A 19788-nucleotide genomic window follows, 5' to 3' on the forward strand; every position below is an offset into this window, starting at 1 on the left:
CTCCTAAGATGGATGGCTAATCCTCTCCAGCAACCTAAGAGGTTCCTATAGTCTCAGGGGATAGCTTCATTTTATAATGTATTTCATTCTCAAGACAGCAAAAACACCACAAAATACCGTCAAACTCTTAAGCAATGTAACTTACTTTTTGAAGGGACTCGGAGATTGGCAAGAACCACTTCCAGAGAATCTGCTTGCACTCGGAGCACATAGCTGGTCCTTGTTTCATAATCCAATGGGGAATTCACATAGATGACCCCAGTGACATTGTTGATTCCAAACTTATCTGGAACCCAGCATACAACTTATTAGTTTCTTTACATGGTAAGGAGCTATTCTCTTTAAAAGCTATTATGGTTTCAAAGGCACTAGAAAGAAACATCCAGAAGTATAGTCAAACTTAAGAGGTGATAGGTTTCCAGCATCTGGAAATGTGTTACTGAACCTGGGGCTATCAAGATGTATTCCCTGAATGGTGTGTTTAGTAGTTTTGGCTGTGTGTGATTTGAGAGTCTGCTGGGTGCAGGTGCTTAGCTTGTGATCTTCCTGTCACTGCGGTGTTAGATACTCCTACTTTAGAAGGCGTCTTTTTTTACAGAAGCCCATTGCATTTTGCTTAGCTGATATTTGGGTTTTATTTACCCTCTAACACACACACATCTAATCCCGTAGTTGGTGCTTGGCTAAGAACATCGAAGATCACGTATGTAATTTGGCTTCTAGGTAACTTTTAAAAAGTGCTTTATTATTATGAGCATTGGAAATACTTTGCTCTTGTCTCTCTGTTTTTTAAGCTGCTATGTAAGAATTATAAATGGAAAGAAGGACACATGTTTATTTGTATGGTATCTCATCTCTTCCTTCTCCATATTCCCCCTCACCTATCTCTGTGGTAATGATGAGCATTACTTGAAATATTCTACATACACGCCTAACAGTTATTGTTCACGTGTATGCTTAACAGATATTGTTCATCTGTTGATGGTCTGTTGAATTCTAAGATCATAAAGAACATGTTTGTTTCTTTTCTCCACATTCCTAGAACCTGGAAAAGTTGTTATCACATAATCGCCATTCATTTGCTGAGGGAGTTAATGAGTAAAGTATATGAAGTTGTCACTGTGGTGGAAGCAGTTGATAAACACAGGCTTGTGGCTGCCTTAAAGCCCAAGGAAAAGGCAAGCAGCAGAATAGGGTGAGAAGAAACAACTGTTTTAGATTTGAAGTCAGTGGGGAAAGGAGGTTCCACTGCATTCAGGAGGGAGGGGCAGCAGTGGAGGGAAAACAAAGAGGGCCAATAAACAGTCAGTCAGTGAGTGCTTCCCAGAGGGGCAGCCATTCCAGTGGAAGGTGGTCATGCAAACACCCCCGAGAGAGTCTCAGGACTCTTATTCCAGACTGCCAAGTAGCATCCAAGTTCACGTTTAAATTAAATACTCAAAATAAACTAATATATTAAATATGAATTAAACATTTTCAGGCACTCATAATAGCCCAGTCTGGCCAGGGTCTCTGAAGAGAAAGCAGAGGACAGCAGATGAAATGCAGAATGGGATGATATTGTTCCTAGAGTCCAGCAAATGAATACCATTATAAAAGCATCTGGGAGACAAAACTCAAAATTCCTGTTAATTGATTTGGCTGTTTGGGCCGTTGTATTCTATAACATGTATGTCTGTCAGTACTGGTAAGTATCTTTTGTCATTTATACTTATTTAAGTTCCTAAAGCTCCTTGGGATTGAGGTAAGTTTTGTTATACACAGAAGGGAGAGGAGAGTCTAGAAGATAATTATTATCTCTTGCAGTCAAAAGAACAACTCATTCATTTTTGAAGAAATGTCACAAAAATATCACCAACAAAGGGAAGATAAAAGCTTCTATAATTTAATATTAATCATCCATTAGGGTACACAATGACTTTAGCTAATACAACTGGGCTATTAATCAAGTCATCAATTACATTGAAGATGGTAAGAACTGCTTTAGGTTAGAGGAAATATTAATTCAATCAAAAATTCATCTGATTCTACATTTATTGGTCTTTGGAGAAAACAAAGGCTAAACTTGCTACCCACCTTCCTCATTTCCGGCCACAATGGAGTACACGATGCTCTGATTGATAGCAGCTGCAGAAATGACACCGACTACAGTTCCTCGGGCAGCGAGCTCACTCACAGGAGGAGGCCTGCAGGTCAAAACAGAGTTCATTTCCTTCCTTTGCTTCTTTTTTCCTTTCTTCCTTCTTTTCTTCCCTCCTTCCTCCCTTTTTTCCTTCCCTCCCTCCCTCCCTCCCTCCCTCCCTCCCTCCCTCCCTCCCTCCTTCCTTCCTTCCTTCCTTCTTTTGTCCCTTCCTTATTCATGTCCTTCCCTCCCTCCTTTCCTTCCTTTCTTCCTTTTCTTCCTTCCTCCTACCCTCCCTTCACCCTCCCTCCCTCCTTTCCTTCCTTCATTTTCTTCCCTCCTCCTTTTTTCTTTCTTCCTTCTTTTGTTCCTTTTTCCTCGTTTCTGTCCCTCCTTCCCTCCCTCCCTTCCTCCATTTCCTTTCTTTATTCCTCCAACCCTTCCTCCCACCTTCCCTCCCTCCCTTCCTCTCTTCCTTCGTTCCTTTTTTCCTTCTTTTCTTCCCTCCTATCATTCTTTTGTTCCTTCCCAATTTCTTTCCCTCCCCCTTCATTTCTCTCTCTCCTTCCCTCTTTCTTTTCCTCCCTCCCTCCATTCCTTCCTTTTCTTCTTTCCCGTTCTTCCTTCCTGTCTGTTTCAGTGGCTGCCCATAATTGTGGTGACATTACTTCTGTGAGTTGGGGAAAAACATGCATTGGGAGCAGTAGAAGGTATAGAAAAATAAAGTGTTACTTGCTTCCTAATGTTTTAATAAGGGAAATCTGAGACAAAAATTTCTGATAATATCAACTACCAATGAAAACAGACTCTCTACATTTGAATTATATTATAAATGCATCTACGCCTGTCCTACCAAGCACGTTTCACTTCTTGGAACAGTGAATTTTATGTTATAACACTTTTATCTAGGATTTTATCAATTACATTTATTAATTTTAAATGCTATTATATTAGAAAAAGAAATACATACTAAGTTGATATTTCTAAAGTAAGAAAAATTATCCCATAAGTAACTAATCACATTGTCCCAGTATTGGTTCAGTGGAACAGAAAGGCCCTGACCTTCAAATGACACTAATGAACGATTTAAACAAGAACAGCACACTTCTAAACAAAGTTCTGAGGTTGGATTTGCTCTTTGATAATTTTGTTAAATTTGTTGTATTTAATCTCGTAAAAGAAAATAAAGATACTTGTTTCAGTTCTCTTGCTTAATGAGTGACCATTTAGAATTGAACTTGGACAAGATTAAAAAGACACACATATACACAGTCACATACACACAGATAGGGGAGAGACAGTAAATGAGAAAGAGACAGAAAGACAGAAAGACAGACAGACAGAATCTTAATACGATTGTCACTCTCTCCTCTTGGCGTCCCCCCTCTTGTGCACTCCTCTCCTCCTACATGAGGCTCGTGAACCATTCATTCCTAACCAGAATAAGATGACAGTCACCTCTGAGATTGAGTGACATAACTGGAAAGGTGACGCCATGCAGCAGATACTCTTGACTATATCCTTTGCTGGATAGGATGGCATCATGAAGTAGATCATATGGCATGAAGTTGAGGGTTATGTCTTGACCACAGCCAATAGAACTTATTGACAACATCCTTCCTTGGACTGAATGTACCAGCTATCACAGGGAGCTCTTAACATGACAAAAATCCAAAAGTGATGTTTAAATACTAGCCTGCAATGAACCTAAGCCCCAACATCTAATACCTTCAAATCTTAATAGGAGTCCTTAAGCTTCGATGTGTATCCGAACTCATATGTTCATTGCAGATTGATGTTAGCCTCAGAAGAGACTCTATCCCTAGTCAACATCTGTACTAAACACTGTGAGAGGGCATAAAATGAACCACGGCTAGTCCATATCTGGGTTCTTGACTGTTGAATTTTCCCCATGTCAACGTTGTTGTCCTTATACTTTAAGTTCATTGTGGTATGATTGTGCTGTGGTGGCTACTCAAAGACTAGAACAGTGATTTGTTTGTTTATGACATCATATCACATGCTATTTTTATAAGTTGAACATAAGAAAACGTATTAGTCATACTAAGGGATGAGTTTTTTAAAACAAGAGACTCTTTTGTAGAGTTTCATGGGGCTTAGATTGAGTTTTTTTTTTTTTTATCTTGTTCATACTATATGCGGTAAGATAACTGCTATGCTTTTGTCATTGGTCAGTTTGGCCATCTGTACAAGGTACATGCATGTGAATCTCTTATCCTGAACAAGTGTCTTGGCATTAACATCAGGAATAGGATTCACACACCAAAAGAAAAAAAAAAGAAAAAAGAAAAAACCATGCTGTGTTCATTTTTAACTGAATAATCAGGATAAAAATAATTAATACATGAAAAAAATCAATGACGTGATTTATAATGGAATTTATATTCTATGCATGCCAATCGCACATTTAAACTTCTCCCTGGTAGTAAATGTGTAAAACTAATTTACTTCTAGACAAATATCAGCTCATTAACCTTTGCCTTAACTGTTCTAGCAGTACACGTCTCTCTACCAGAACAAACACTGCTATAAAAATTCAATTTTCTCCTGCTAGAATTGAGCGGACCTCCATGATAAGTGAACGTTAGATTAAACATTTTCAATTCTTCTCTGTTCATTTGCAGACATGCCCATTTTATTATTGTTTTATGCTCTGGAAAAATATCTGTTATATCATTTGACAAATTACATTCTTTCTCTGCAGTGAGATAGAACTTGAATATGAAATGCATTTACTACAAATTAGTAGGAAGGAAGTCCTATGGGCATTGCCACGGATTTATAATCAGTTTGAATGAGGTGGGTATAAACCACCATGCAGATGCATGGAGGCAAATCTGTAGACAATATAAAACTGGGATATTGCAGTAGATTGACGAACTTCACAAATGCAAAGAGTGTGAAATTAAAGTGTGAATTGTATGCATTTTTAACTTTTGACAACTAATGGGAATTTGTTAATAGCATCTGGTGAGTAAATTTGATTTATGGGTGAACACATATTCTTATTTTAAGTTTTTGTTTTCAAGTTTCACTCTGTGACTCATAGTTTATAGTGAATCCTTTTCTCCTTTTCTTCTAGAAAGTATGATCATAATGCAATGGTTAATTTCAGAAGCAATTAATTACAGGCAAAAAAAGAAAATATTCCTCAGAAAGCTTAGCCCAAACAAATCTTCCACTATTAACTCATACACCTGAAATTCTTCTTATAATGTACATTACTAGACATCTTTAAATTTATTTATTTATTTTTTATTTGATATATTCTTTATTTACATTTCAAATGATTTCCCCTTTCGTGGCTCCCCCCTCCCCAAAAGTCCCATAAGCCCTCTTCCCTTCCCCTGTTCCCCCATCAACCCCTTCCCACTTCCCTGTTCTGGAATTGCCCTATACTGTTACACTGAGTCTTTCCAGAACCAGGGGCCACTCCTCCGTTTTTAAAGATAGTATCTGGATACATAATCTAGCTGGTGTAGAATTCTGTGTGGATCACACTGCCTTTAGACTTGATGTGATCTTCTACACCTCTGTGTTTCTCTGGGCTGGGATTCCAGGCATGCATCATCATGGTTGGTTGGATTATTTAAAAAAAAAGTTTTAAATAGTTTTTCAAAAATTTAATGCAATACATTTTATTTGTATTTACCCTTAACCCCTCTGAGATCCATTCTGATCTCTCTACCAAACTCTGATTCCATTCCTCCCTTTTAAATACCATCACGTTCAATTTGTACTACTCAAGTATGCTTGACTATGTGGCCAACCATTTGAGTCTGGCCAACCTATCAGGGATCACACCCTCAAGAAAAACTGACTCTCTTCCTCTTACAGATACCATCAATTGCCAATTCCTCCTTGGCCAGGCAAGGAACTGTACCAATCTCCTGTCTCATATAAGGGTTCGTTTTATCTTGTCTTGTGCTTGCTATCATGGTTGCTATGAGTCTGCATGTGCAGGTTCTCTGCTGTGCTCAGGAAACACTGGTTCCTTGTAGTCATCTACCACCCATGGGTCTTATGCTCTTCATCCACATCTTTCCCAGTGGTCCCTGAGCCATGGAGGAATGGGGTGTGATACAGACATCCCATTTAGGGCTGATCATTCCATCGTCTTTTATTCCCGACACCTTTTACCAGCCGTGGGTCTCTGCTAATCACAACTACTGACTGAAATAAGCTGCTCTGATCAGGGTTGAAAGATGCACTAATCTACGATTAAAACTGTACACCATTAGGAATCGGTTTAATTCTAAGTCCATTTAGCAGAATAATAGTAGTAGATTTTCTTTCTAGGGCCGATGAGCTGTATAGCCACAAGTTCTTGGCCCTAGAACAGTACAAGGTATGGATTTCCTCTTATGGAGCAAGATTAGAATCCAATCAGAAAGTGGTTGGCTAATGTTACGTGTGCTACTCATTAGTGAATTGTTGGCCATTTCATGACAGGCCAGTCACTATTGTATCACACATGGTTCATTCTGGGGCAAGACTGAGGATTACTTTTCTCCTACAGTAGCATGCATAGCACTCCTCAGCTTTATGAAAGCTAGCCACTAGGGATGAAGCTCCGAGGTTGGTCCCAGCATGGTTTCTCCATGTTCTCTGACTCAGGTATGTAGTGTCTTCACCCACAGGATCTCACCCTCCTCCTGGAGAGTAAGCAAGAGCACTGCCAATGGCCTGCAGTATTTGGGGAAATCGGTTGGACTCCCTTGATCATTAACTCAGATAACGCATTCCTGATACTCGAATTATTTGTGGGGTGTCTAATTGAGCCATTATCCCCCCCCCCCCGTTATAGGTAATCTCCTCTTATCCATGTGTATGTAGGCATATATTTTAGAGACTTTTATAGTTGCAGATTTAATTATTGCTTTTGCAAGAGGACTCTAGTGTTATTTACCCCTCCCCTTTTCCTTGCTGCACTCTCTTCTCACCCCATCCCCATTTAACCCCACATGCTCTGTTATTTCCCTTTATACCATCCCCCTCCCTTGAAAGACTCCCCTTATCATGGTCCCTTAGTAATCCGTGACCCCTGTGGGTATTCAAGAAGAAACACACATATCTGAAGGTCAAAGCTAACATTCACAAATTATATAAATATACAAACCAAAACCAAAATGTGGGTCTGGGTTATTTCACTCAGAATGTTTGTAGTTCCACCCATTTACCTCAGGAACTCATAATTTTGCTTTTCTTAATAGCTGAATAATATTCCATTGTGTAATTTTTGGCCAAAGAAAGGCAATTAAAAAATGGAAATACTATTTAACATGGAAAGTGGGGTGGAAGGCATAGATAGGTCACTCCCTCGCTGCTAGGATGGCTGCTAATACTGCATTCTCATGACTTGTGTAAGAGGAAGCTCTGTCTCAGAGACTCAAGCAGGCCACAGTGCAGCCCAGCACACACTGTTGGGTTGTGTTGATGTGTTTACATGACAGCTTCTGCTGTCAGCACAGTGAGGACACTGCTGTCCTGGGCAATGGAAGAACTTTCCTTTATGGTGATCTCAAAAATCCCCTATTTTTTCTGTTCCTTCTCTCCTCCTGAACCTCCACTTGTATGAAATATCTATGACATTTCCCAGAATGTCATAACGCTATAATGACATAGCATGTAATATTGTCTTTCTTCTGCCACGTAGATACATAATACGATATTACATTTCATTGGCTTATTGGATAGTGCTTCATCACATAAATATATCAAAATAGCAGTGGGACTTACTCAGAAGAAAATTGATCAAAATAACTCTAAACTTACTGTTTTAAGCTAATCTTTGTAACTAAAGAATGAACCAGAAAGATTATCAGCTTTGTAATAATTTAGATGCAAGAAATATACAGCATAATTTTCTTAGTGTCATAAATTAAGGTTTGTTTAACATTTCTAATGATTTTGGAAACATGTAGCACTATAATTTTCCTCAATTAAATGTTTTAAAACATACAAGTCATCTAGATAATAACTATACTAAAAAAACATAATTTGTGGTATCCAAATGTTAGATCTTATTTTTACGCTATAGAGAGGAAACAATTTCGTTGTTTTATATTTGGGTTCAAGGAGTAACAATAACAGTAAATGTTATGCGTGCTGAACAAAGCTTCTAATTATTTTAAATGCTGTGCCGTTTAGGGCTTGAAAGTGTTTGTAAATAGATGTTATAAAAGTTCAGTGGTTCCAATCTGGCTCTATCTCTCTCCTTCCACCCAGAGACAAATCTAATTTATTTTGTCATGTTGGAATTCAATATATTTGCAAATCAGTACCAATTAAGGAACCATTTTTATATCTGCTATGAGAAAATTTAATGAAAATGAGAAGAAATAAACAGCCACTGGAATTCCTATTATGTGTAACCTTGTGGTAATTGTGTCAGGGTGACCTGATTCTACACATTTAACTAAGAAAAATAGGGCCAGGACAGGAAGCTGCAGAGACACCAGCTCCCCGTGATTCTCAGGGTGAATTATAAATAATATAAAAAAAAAAAGAGTAAAGGACCAAGTGGGTAGGAGTCCTTCATAAGAGGTTCAGCTCTGTTCACACTCATGAGGCACCTTCAGCTTGAAGATGTGAGACAACAAAGCCAATGGATTTCTGAAATTATTGTCATGGTTAAAAAAATGTCATTTAGGATAACTATATGCTTTTTTTCATTTTGTTTTGTGAGAATGTTCTCATTCATGGGGTTTATCTGAATCTCTCCCTAGCCATTGGTTCTCAAACTTCAACTCTAAATGAATCTTCTGGAGAAGTTAATTATGTCAGCACTCTCATTTCCTGACACACTCTCCAAAGCTGTCTATGGTCCGTAAGGAATCACTTTGGGAAAGGTTTTCAGATGCGGAGTCTGAGGAATATTGGGCCTTTCTCCCTGATACCTCCCCTTCCCTCTCGCTCCCTCTCTGGTTAGGATGATTTGGTTTTCCATCCATAATGATGTCAGAATTAAGCAACTCATGCTTCTTCTTAACTCTAGGAGACCTCTGCTTCTGATGTTATGAGGTTTTCAGATGGGAAAATTGCTTATGGCCTTCATATTATTAATATTTTAAAGAGTCTATACAATGAGACAATATTAAATACCTTTGTTAGATATACTAAGAGTCACTAATTTTCTTATTCCAAGCATATTGGAATTACTCCATATAGGTTTACATATTATTGACATCACAATCTTATGAGTCACACTTAATGAAAAATTTGCTTAAATACATGTGTGTGTGTTTGTCTTATAAACACTAGGAACACACACACACAAAGCTTAAGTATGTCTAGCAAGGTGATGTTATAAAATATTTTCTGTGTTCTTTGATTTTCTATTTTACATATATATAAAGATTATATTTTTCTCTTTTCCTATTTTTACCACCCATAGATAATTTTTTTGGCTCCATTCATGAATACGACTGTCAGGGGATGAGGCCAATATACCTAGAAGTTGACACAAAAATTTAAAAAGAATAAGAAGAAAATAATTTAACATTCAGACACATTATTTTATATTGAGTTGTGCAGTATGTTTACATATATTGTGTGCCTGTAAGCTACTACAATAATCTGGATCAAAGACTGAAGATACAGTTGGTCCCACACCCTGGTGGTGATAGGCTTGCCTAATAAATAGACAGTTACTTATGAAATTATGGAAGACTCAAGAAAATGTATCCATTCCAGTCTCTAGTTAGATATTCACAAGCAAATGTGAATCGTTTATACATCTCTGGGTCCTAAATACCTTCAGTGTAACAGAACTGAAACAGGGACTCTGTCTCTTGATGTAGAGTTAGACCAATAGGTCTGGAACAGAATCACTCAGAAAAAGAAATGAAGTTGACAGTTGTTCATATAATGATCTTTAGCAAATCATTTTTGTTATTTTCCCAACAGAGGAAGGTAGGGCATGAGGTAGACAGGGTTGAATGCCTTGGACATTATGGAATGTATACATGCATCAAAATATATCAAAGCAGATCATATATATTCTTAATTGTATGGGTGAGTAGAAATATTGGCTCATTTTTTTCTGTCTATCCCAAAGAGAAGGGGTTGCCCTGCTCCCCTGTCATTGGGCTGGTTCCTGATGTACATGATTGTTTAAGGTGCACAAGATGCTAAGCCTGGGATAGTAATGTGTGACTTTGCATCTAACACTGAAGAAGTACTGAGGCTTCTGGCTCACCTCATGGTCACATGTGAAATCATTTGATACAGATTTATTAAGGACAGAAGGTAACACAAGGAGAAATGACCAGGCATCCTCCACAAACTCAGTCCATTATGACAGCAAAGTTCATAAATGGAGAAAATCTTAAGGTTCCCCAGTTTGACTGAACTTAAGGAAAATTTCTTTCTAGAAAATATGACATTGCAAGTTGTTTCTTTAAAGTCTTTAAGAAAAAGGCTACTTTCAAGATTTACAATTTGGGGTATTGATGTTGTCACTGAGCAGGGAGATATGCTCTGACACAATGTCACCAGAAAAACATGCATCTATTTGGTTACTGGCCCCATTCCTGGCTATTCTGTTTTATGGGTTCCCTGCTTCACACTGTAAAACTACCTTTGCTAGCGAACAGGGGAGAATGTTTCCAGCACAGCTTTTAATCAAATCACTTTCCTAGGCAACACGAAGCTCAGCCTGAGCGCTGGCCATCTCCAATGTTACAGCAGCATGTCATTTTTGTGTGATTAATATGCCAAGTTGGGTTTGTTTGTTTATCTGTTTTTTATTAATCGCATCATATGTGAACCCATGTATCAGAACAAATTCTATCTAAGCAACCCGTGGATTATAAGAAATAACCAGTGGCTATTTGAAACTATCACATTTTAAAGAATAGTTATATAGTGATATATAACTCATAAATATCTTTATTATTTCCTCTGATGATGGGATAGGAACTGTACCCAAGCTTTATGGATATATGGCTTGGGCTGAGCCCAGAGTAATTCTTTCTCTGTTCTAACTATCCCTTGGCCTAGGCTTAGACGCTTCTAACCTCCATACAACCTAATCTTCTGCAAGCGACGATGTTCAAGGTCCGTGCGGTGATTTGTGAACCCCAGTAAAAATAAGGCCTTTCATATTGCTCATAAGTCTTTTCACAGCTAGTCCCGGCCCGAATCTTTAAGCTCATCAATTCAGAACCGTACCTACAGGACCCTGAAACAGGACACTCCACAGATTTAATGTAATGGGAGAAAGATCATCAGGACTTCCAACTTAGGAGAACAGAGACTGTAAACCACCTGTAAACCACCTGCACCTCAGAAGATGTAAAGAAGTTCAGTTCTGTGTGGCAGAGAAAGTGTATGGGTTCACTCTAGAGGTCCCAAGCCTTTTCTCAAACATAAAGAGAAACTCCATTTTGGGTAAGGAAAGACTTGGATAGTGACAGAAGATCTGGGAGTTTATCTTCAGGAAAGAAGAGATTTCATGTTGGACAATAGATCTATATTAAAGCAGAGTGGCTTCAGTTATCCAGTAGCACTCTCTTTATTTGAAAGTTTTCATAGCTTTTCCTGTCATTTTTGTAGTCTCTTCAATTATTTTATCAATCCATGCTTATCTTTGCTGGTTAAAGATCTTTAACTCTGCAAATCAAAATTTTCAGGAATGAGAGCAGTGTCCCTTAATACAAGAGAACTGCAGTTCTCTAATGAAATCTCACTGAAATGCTATAAAAACATCTTTTGCACAGCAGAAAAATTTTCCACTTTTTTATAATATAGTATATAAAAGGTATATCTCTGATTATAAATTATAATTTTCCTCATTTTTATAGAAAAGAGGCTAGACTATTAATTCTTTGTTGAGTTATACTTATTTCAATTCCCAATACAAAAGCTGCTCAGATTGAGTTTAAATATGAATTATATATAAGTTTTACTGTCATTAGTGATGAAATTAATTCACATTAATCAGCAACATACCAATTTTTAATTTTAATATGGAAATTTTGAAGGTTATATTTTAGGAAAGAGTATTTGAAGTTTGCAAATGTCAGGATATTCTTATGATAATTATCTTTTATCTAGGTTTGAGAGATTAAAATTGAGTAATAGCAGAAACAGAATATTTCTCTAGGGTTAACAAAATATGTAAGAAATTAACAAAAATGCATTTGAAACATTTGATCTTTTTCTTACTTATATATAGCTATAAATTTAATTTTTATTTTTCATAGAAATTATATATTAAAATGTATACATTTTAAATTCTCTATAGTTTTAAATTTGAAATATTTAACAATTAAAATTGGCATATATCCATCATAAATAAATACCAAAGCTATATCTATGTAGGCACCATATTTTTTGGAAAATTTCAAAATAGTTGCCTTGACTAATTTTTTTATATAAATTGAGTAAGACACTACCTTCTCCACTCAAAATCAATATTCACATTTAGATTGCATGGTCTATCTTAGACATGTTGACCTTTCTATGATATTTACTCTCAACCTGAAGGTGAGAGTGAATCCCAGTGTATGCACAGCCACTCAGTCTGCCATCCTCAGATGAAGATCAAACGTCACACTTCACGGTGCTAACACACTTGACCTCCCTACAGGAGTCAGTCCATTCTTGGGCACTCACATAACCTTAACTACGACCAGGATTTTAGTATTTTTGCATGGGTTAATGGAAAAACATACTAGGTGAATTTTCTATGACAATGTAACAACTTTCTAAGAGATGCTAAACCATGAAAAATGGAAACCCTCTTAGCAAGCATGGATGAGCTGTGCTTTAGGTTGTGGCCACAGGAGGTGTAGGTAGACTACATGTTTTCTACCATACTGTGGGATCTTCTGTGGTATTTATGTGAGAGATGTCTGTCTCCCTTCAATTAATGTGTGTCACATAGACACACACTTAAGTGAGATGGTTTCATTTCAATGACACAATGAAGTCTGGGATACTTGGGTATTTCGCCCCAGTAGTCCCTATCTCTTTTTAACTTGGGCTCATAGTAAAACTTTCTGCTGAGGTCCTCAAATTTGATCCCAACTCAGTCCCAAGTCTCTTACATGGGAGTTCCCTTTAAAGAGATACTTGCTATTAAGTCTCACTTTAGTCATAATGAGGGGGGGGTTGTAATTTTCATTTTTATTTTTTCTGTGTTTAGTTTTATGTTGGAGGGTCCACATGTCATGGTGTTTATGTTTGTGAAGTCACTATATAAATAATAAATACAAAAATAAAAATATTTAGAATAATTTATAAAAATTTTAAGACATTTACAATTAGCAAAAGTTTGAAGGCAAACAAAGAGTATGATTTGATGCTTATTAATATAGACTTGAAACATAATAAAGTAGGCCTTATTTATATGCTTCTATATTAAAATGAGTGAGTTGGATTTATATAATACATATTAATTTATGTGTATATTACATATTAATAACCAGGCCAGTTACATGGAGTTTTCATTTTCCTAAACTGCCCCAAACCCTGTCAGGAAAACTGCTAATACTGCATAGTACAGTATGTTATGCCATACTCTCTCACACATGGTTTTTAACTCAAGTTTAGTCATACCACTTGTTAGAGGTAAGGAATAATAAAATGGACAAAGGATCTATGAATAGATCAGAAATAATTTAAGAAAATGAATCCAACTATTGAAGTATTGATGCATGAACAACCCCCTAACATTCACATTGGTTCCAAGATTGAAAGGGGCAAGCTCTTTCTTTACAAGTGAATAATTTAGATGGCTCAGGCCAGTGAGATGGCTCAGTGGGTAAAAGTATTCACTTTTGCAAGCCTGGGGAGTTAGTTGATCCCCAGCCCACAAAGAAGTGAGAGGAAATAAGTGACTTCACACACATACACATGGTGACACCCGTGAACCCTTTATCATAAGCGTATACACAGAATGCATAAAAATGAAAATTTTAACAACAACAAACTCCCTAGTATATTTAACTTTGTATCAAGGATTTTAGTTAAACCAAATAGAATGTTCCCGTGTCTAGTAGGCAGTCTCTATGGTCTGAGAATGTGATTCTACTTTTAAATGCAATGCAAATGGTGAGAAATTATTAATAATTTGTCACTTAGTATAGGGGCTATTCAACTTTATTTACTGCAAAGGGAGCTGGGGAGACATAATTAAAACAAACAAAGAAGTAATTTGGAGAGATTTTGAGAACAGGACGTGTTTCAGCAATGACATACCTCTAGCTCTTTAAAAGCTTTGTTTGGGGGAAAAATAGAATCAGACAGATGAGGATAGTGGTCAGAATGGAGCATCAACATCGTCATGTTGGGGGGTCTTACATCACTCTATGTTTGATCCTGTTTTAAACTTGGTAAGATTGAAGTGTCTTGGGAGAGGAGGAGAGCATACTTCTAGGAGTGACTCTGAAGGTACAGAGAGGATTCTCTAATGGAGAAAGGCCTGTCTTGATAGTGGTTGGTGCTATCCCATAAGCTCTGGGCTAAACAGAAGTAAAGATGAGAGCAGAAGGTCCCTGGGTACCTGCTTTCTCAAATCTCTACTTTCTGATTGCTCTAAACAAATAGGCACTCACTACCGATCAACACATGGGACAAGTGTCTGGCTTTCAATTTCTCAGCCATTTGTTTTTTGAGTTTCTCTGTTGGGAGACTGAGTAATGTATGAGGCAACTCCAATAGACACAGAGCAATAGGGTCTGTGGGACATGGTACCATGATTATCAACATTTCAGCTTAAAATTCTGAGATAAAGGAAAAATTCCTCTTTAAATATGGCCATTTTTTGGGAATAAATTTTCCCCCAGGAGCCTGGATACTGGCATCAATCACCAAAGGAAATGACTCCAGCTCATTTTTGCCAGTATTGTTTTTGTTTCCCGAATTTTTCGAATTCTGTTAGAAAGCCAAGCCACTGTTTTTTGGTATTGAATTCTCCTCAACCCATTTCACTGATTCTTATGTAGGATTCTATCCAGAAACGATAAACTATAAGATTGCCAAATCTCCTTTCTGATGCAGAATAACAAATAACTGGAAGAACCAGAGTATCTGTAGTTGTTGGAAATTTCTTTAAGGCCAGAACCCTTGTATAGGTCTTGTGACTTCTTGTAACTATGGCACCAGATAACTGGCAATGTTTCTGTCCTCTAAGTTCACAATTTTATTAATAGGCTCTATCTGTAGTTAGTATTTATATTCAGACACGGTAGGAAATGGTGAATTATTTATCGAGCAGAACATTTGTGTTTTTCCAAGTTGGTATCGAACAAGGACATATAGAAAAGAAAGCTAGATGAGCAATGGCCAGATACTCATCATGACTTTGTCTTCAAAGCCTGAAGGTTTTAGATGAAGAAGACAAGGATCAGCACATTCCTCTGAGAATCTGAGGCACACCTGTACTAACAGGGAACAAGCCAAGCCCGAGCTGTGGCCCAGAGGAAGGGCAGGATGTCTTGAGTTTACTGAAGGGGAAGTGTTGTTCACTCCACTACAAGCTGTGGTTCATTTGTTGCTCTTTTTCCCTCTTAGACTTTTCCAGGATGGATTGGAATTAAACAGTCAGGAGAAGAAAGGTGGGAATTTCAATCACTAGAATGTTATGGCTGTGAGGGGACTGGCAAAGAAGGGGGAAATATCATATCTTAGTTGGGGTTTCTATTGCTGTGATCGAATACCATGACCATAAACAACCCTGGAAGGAAAGGGTTTATTTCAGCTTACAGTTCCCATCACAAGACCATCATCAAGAGAAGTCAAAGTGTAGACGCGAACAGGGCAGGAACCTGGAGGCAGGGGCTGGTGCATGAATGGACTATGGAGCCGTGCTGCTTACTGGCTTGCTCCCCATGGCTTGCTCAGCCCATGGACACAAGCACGGTAGGCTGGGTTCTCTCCCATCATTACTAATTAAGTAAAACCCTAAAGGCTTACTTATAGCATGTGGGTGTTTCCTTCTTCGCACATTACTCTAGCCTGTATCAAGTTGACATAAAAGTAGCAATAAGTACATGAATTTGTCACCTTGGTGTTTGAAATGCCCAAAGTAAATCATCAGGCAAATCTCTCCAGTAGCAGAAAACTATGCCCATTGCAACCCTGAGACAAAGCATCCCAGAAGAGGCAAATAAGAGGGTCAGTAATGATGGGCATGATGGGGACATGTACTTGGGGATAATGGACTTGTAATCACATTAAGTTTTATGTGGAGTTTTCTTTTTTTTCCACATATAGGTTAGAGTACAGGTAGTGTGTTTACCTTGGGCGATTTTCCAGGAGTTGTATCATTTAAATTGTATTTGAGCTATAGTATTATAAAGTTAAAATTTTCTTCTGGAAGATCTATCTTCATTTTTTTTCACTCCCCAGAACCTTGGCCCTTGCTATAGCTTCAAACTCTTAAGGAGATACTGAAAATTATAAAGCACTGAAATATAGATTTTAAAGAATGATGAACACCACTGTCATTAGAGATCTCTTTGGATCTTGAGACTCAATCAGTAACATCAACTTCCAATTTGTCCTGGAAGAGGCTGAATTAGTTAAGTGCTCTGGAACCCAGTACAGATTTCGTCATCCCTCTTAAACTGATGTTGATAACTGACTCACAGATGTTGGATCTCTTTCTGTACTGTGATGGATAATTCCTAAACGATATTCAGGTCCGCTCAGTCAGATGCAGGTGTTCAGACATGAATGTACAGCTATACACCTTGCTTCTGCAGCAGGGTGGTGCTACCATCTCTTCATGGGCTGAGTTTTCATGCTGTGCGGTGCTTTTCACTGGTCCATTTGTTTCTACTTCAGGGCCGTGAGCTTCTTGTAGTACTCACTTTATGACAAACATTTTGAGACTAAAATTGCTGGATTGTCCAGTTGCTTCATGATTGTTTATTTGCCATGAGGATGTTTACCATCTTTCAGCTGCCCTGAAGGTAATGTAGAGATTATTTACCCAAATAAGGGCAGCTGTCCCTATCCATGAATCAGTATCAGCATCAGGATCAACAAGAGATGACTGAGTTGACATTGGGTTCCAGGATATTTTAGCAATCTAGACTCCCTTGAGACAAACTAGAAGTTAGATGATAATACTGAGGAAGGCTCAAGAATGGTAACAGAATTATCAACCATATACATATATATGCATATCATATATGTGCACATGAACATCTGTACCATGTACGGAAAGTTCACACAGATTTGATTTTTTCCATGTGAAGACATAGCAAGATGATATTTCTAAGATAAGACCAGATAGGAATCTTAACTGCATCATCCTGGTACCTCAAAAACTCTTGGATAGCCATGACCACTGAAAAATGAATTCGACGACATATTTATTCATTTATCTTTCATTTCTAAGTGTCCTGTTTAGTGTTAAATTTTGAAAATGAAAATATTTTGCTTTATGAATAAGCTAGAGTTTCATACCATGTCTGTATATGGATAAAACTTAACTGTGAGTCTATTAATGAAATTGGTAACTTAGAAAAAAACATAGCCAATCAGTTGGTGCCAGCATGTGAGCAAATGCAAGAAGATTCTGAACCTATCAGGCATTTTCTAACCCTTGCCAACTTTCCTGAGACTGTCTCAGTCCATTGGTTATTCTGAATTATTTTCTTGTCACTTGATGAGTTGAAGGTGTCCTTGTTATAATATATAAGATAGTAGTAAGAGACACACCAGATGACTTGGGAAGTGTTGCTGTAGATCATACATCAGAGGTGGAGGTCACATTGTACTGGCGACAATGGAAACTAAAAGTCTCTTTTTCACCGCTGGGTTCATTAATAACTTAAAACTATATGATTATATTTCAACAAAGCTTCTTTATGATTTATAATGGATCAGGTGATCACTGAAGCATTGCTAAAGTATTTCATGTTAAACTCTTGTTAATTATGGTAAATCTTTAAGGGTTTCATACTAATTTTAAAATCCAGCTAGAATTGGAAAAGCAACATCACTGGTAAACTCAGATCAATTTTGAGAGTGCCTCTAAAGCACAGTAAAACTTGGAGTTTTAAAACCTGATAGAAATTCATACCTGTATTCCTCTTGGGTGAAGCGTGGGATCTCTCCAGGATGTAAGACAAGAATTCTCACGGTGGCACTACTGGACATCACAGGCTCACCATCATCAAAAGCCACAACCACCAGCTAAAAAAGTGACAAAATCCGCATACGGGATTATGAACAGGAGAAAATGTCAACACTCACTCTGTCAAAGATCTAGTTATTTTATTCTTGGGAGGAAGTGATCATTTCCATACTCACTTTAAGGAACAAACTATTTATTGTATTAGAATATAACCTATCTTAATATTCATAAACATCCTGCTAGGCAATGTTATCAAATGAGTTACTAACTCTAATAAGAAAAAAACAACTTCTAGTACAGTATATAGATCATGCTTTATCTATGTAATTCTAAATGGTTTTCTATATTCAATGCTGCCTAAAAGAAAAAAAATATATATAATTTTATAACACCAACACACTTACTTAAAAGGTGTTAAATCCAGTGGTATCAGCAGCAAAAAGATAATTAGCTTACTTTAAAGAGAAATTAATTTTTCAATGAGTTTTCTCACACTTTAAAGAACAGAAGTGTTTCTGTCTAGAGAATAAAATTGGCCATCTTTATAGTTTAACACTTTGTTATATAATCTCTTAAAACAATTAGCCCGAATAGAGCCAAGATCACACAGTGATCACACAGTGGGAATTATTCAAATATATAAACTGAGAGAAATTTCAGTCCCATGAGGTGATATCTACACACTAATAATGTGAAATATTAATTGGTCCTTTTACTAACCATAACACACAAAGAAGTGTTCTAATATTTATGTTAAAACATTTCAAACATTTTCACAGGGGTGTATATTCTCGTGAAAATTAGAGCTGAGGTGGAAACTTAAAGGTTCTTTAAAGTCAATTATATCAGAGAGTGTTTTTCTGGGGCAAACACATGAAGAATGTTTTTCTGAATCAGACACGGGTGAAAAGATGTTTCCCTCAGGCAGACTCATGAAGGAAAGTTTCGCTGAAGCAGATACAGGTGAAAGGAAAGCAAGCATGTGGAAAGACGGTGATGAAGGGTGATGAAGGGTTTTTCCCTATCAACACACATGTATTGGTCTGCTTTACAGTGTGTAGTTGAGATACATTTGTCCTGAATCCATGGAGAGAAAAGCACCAGAGAACCTGGTGGTATGCTGGGGCTTCTTGCTGCTTCTAAGGATTCAGACTGATTGGCAGAGTGATATCAGCTGAGACAGACTCACATGGAGTGTTGTTGCTAAGAGAGACTCCCATGCTGAGACAAACCACTTGGTGACGCAAGACTCATGGAGGACTTTTGTAAGGAGTATAAATAGGACTCAACAGACTGTGAGAAGGGCTTGCTTGTAGAGCTAGCTGTGGAAGGCTTCTTGGTCTCCAGTCTTAGCTCCTCTTTGCTGGTTGAGAAAGGAACAGCTGAGAACTTTTGCTGGTGCTCCAGATGGTCCTCATTCCTCCTACTGACTCATGCTGATTCATCTAAGGCCTGGCTGTTCCTGCTAGGTCATGCCACCACTGCTGCTATCCTGATGCTACTAAACTGGTTTCCTTGTAGATCCATAAAATGTTTGTGAGTGGATCGA

At 37.6% G+C, this 19788-nt stretch overlaps 1 protein-coding gene across 5 annotated transcripts in view; it reads right to left on the minus strand.

Annotated features, from left to right (window-relative positions):
• Pcdh15 (protocadherin related 15) overlaps window positions 1-19788 on the minus strand; it is an 840767-nt gene that overhangs the window by 152005 nt on the left and 668974 nt on the right. For all 5 annotated transcript variants that reach the window (XR_007974376.1, XM_052163513.1, XM_052163511.1 and 2 more), the window contains exons 23-25: window positions 18186-18298; window positions 2077-2186; window positions 146-286 (exon numbers count right to left, since the gene is read on the minus strand). Coding sequence is in view for 4 of the 5 variants with exons in the window: in XM_052163513.1 (XP_052019473.1) it covers window positions 146-286; window positions 2077-2186; window positions 18186-18298 (364 nt within the window). In the remaining variant the exon portion in view is untranslated. The remainder of the gene's footprint in view (window positions 1-145; window positions 287-2076; window positions 2187-18185; window positions 18299-19788) is intronic.

Source organism: Apodemus sylvaticus, chromosome 19 (assembly GCF_947179515.1).
Source record: "Apodemus sylvaticus chromosome 19, mApoSyl1.1, whole genome shotgun sequence".
Classification (NCBI taxonomy): Eukaryota; Metazoa; Chordata; class Mammalia; order Rodentia; family Muridae; genus Apodemus; species Apodemus sylvaticus.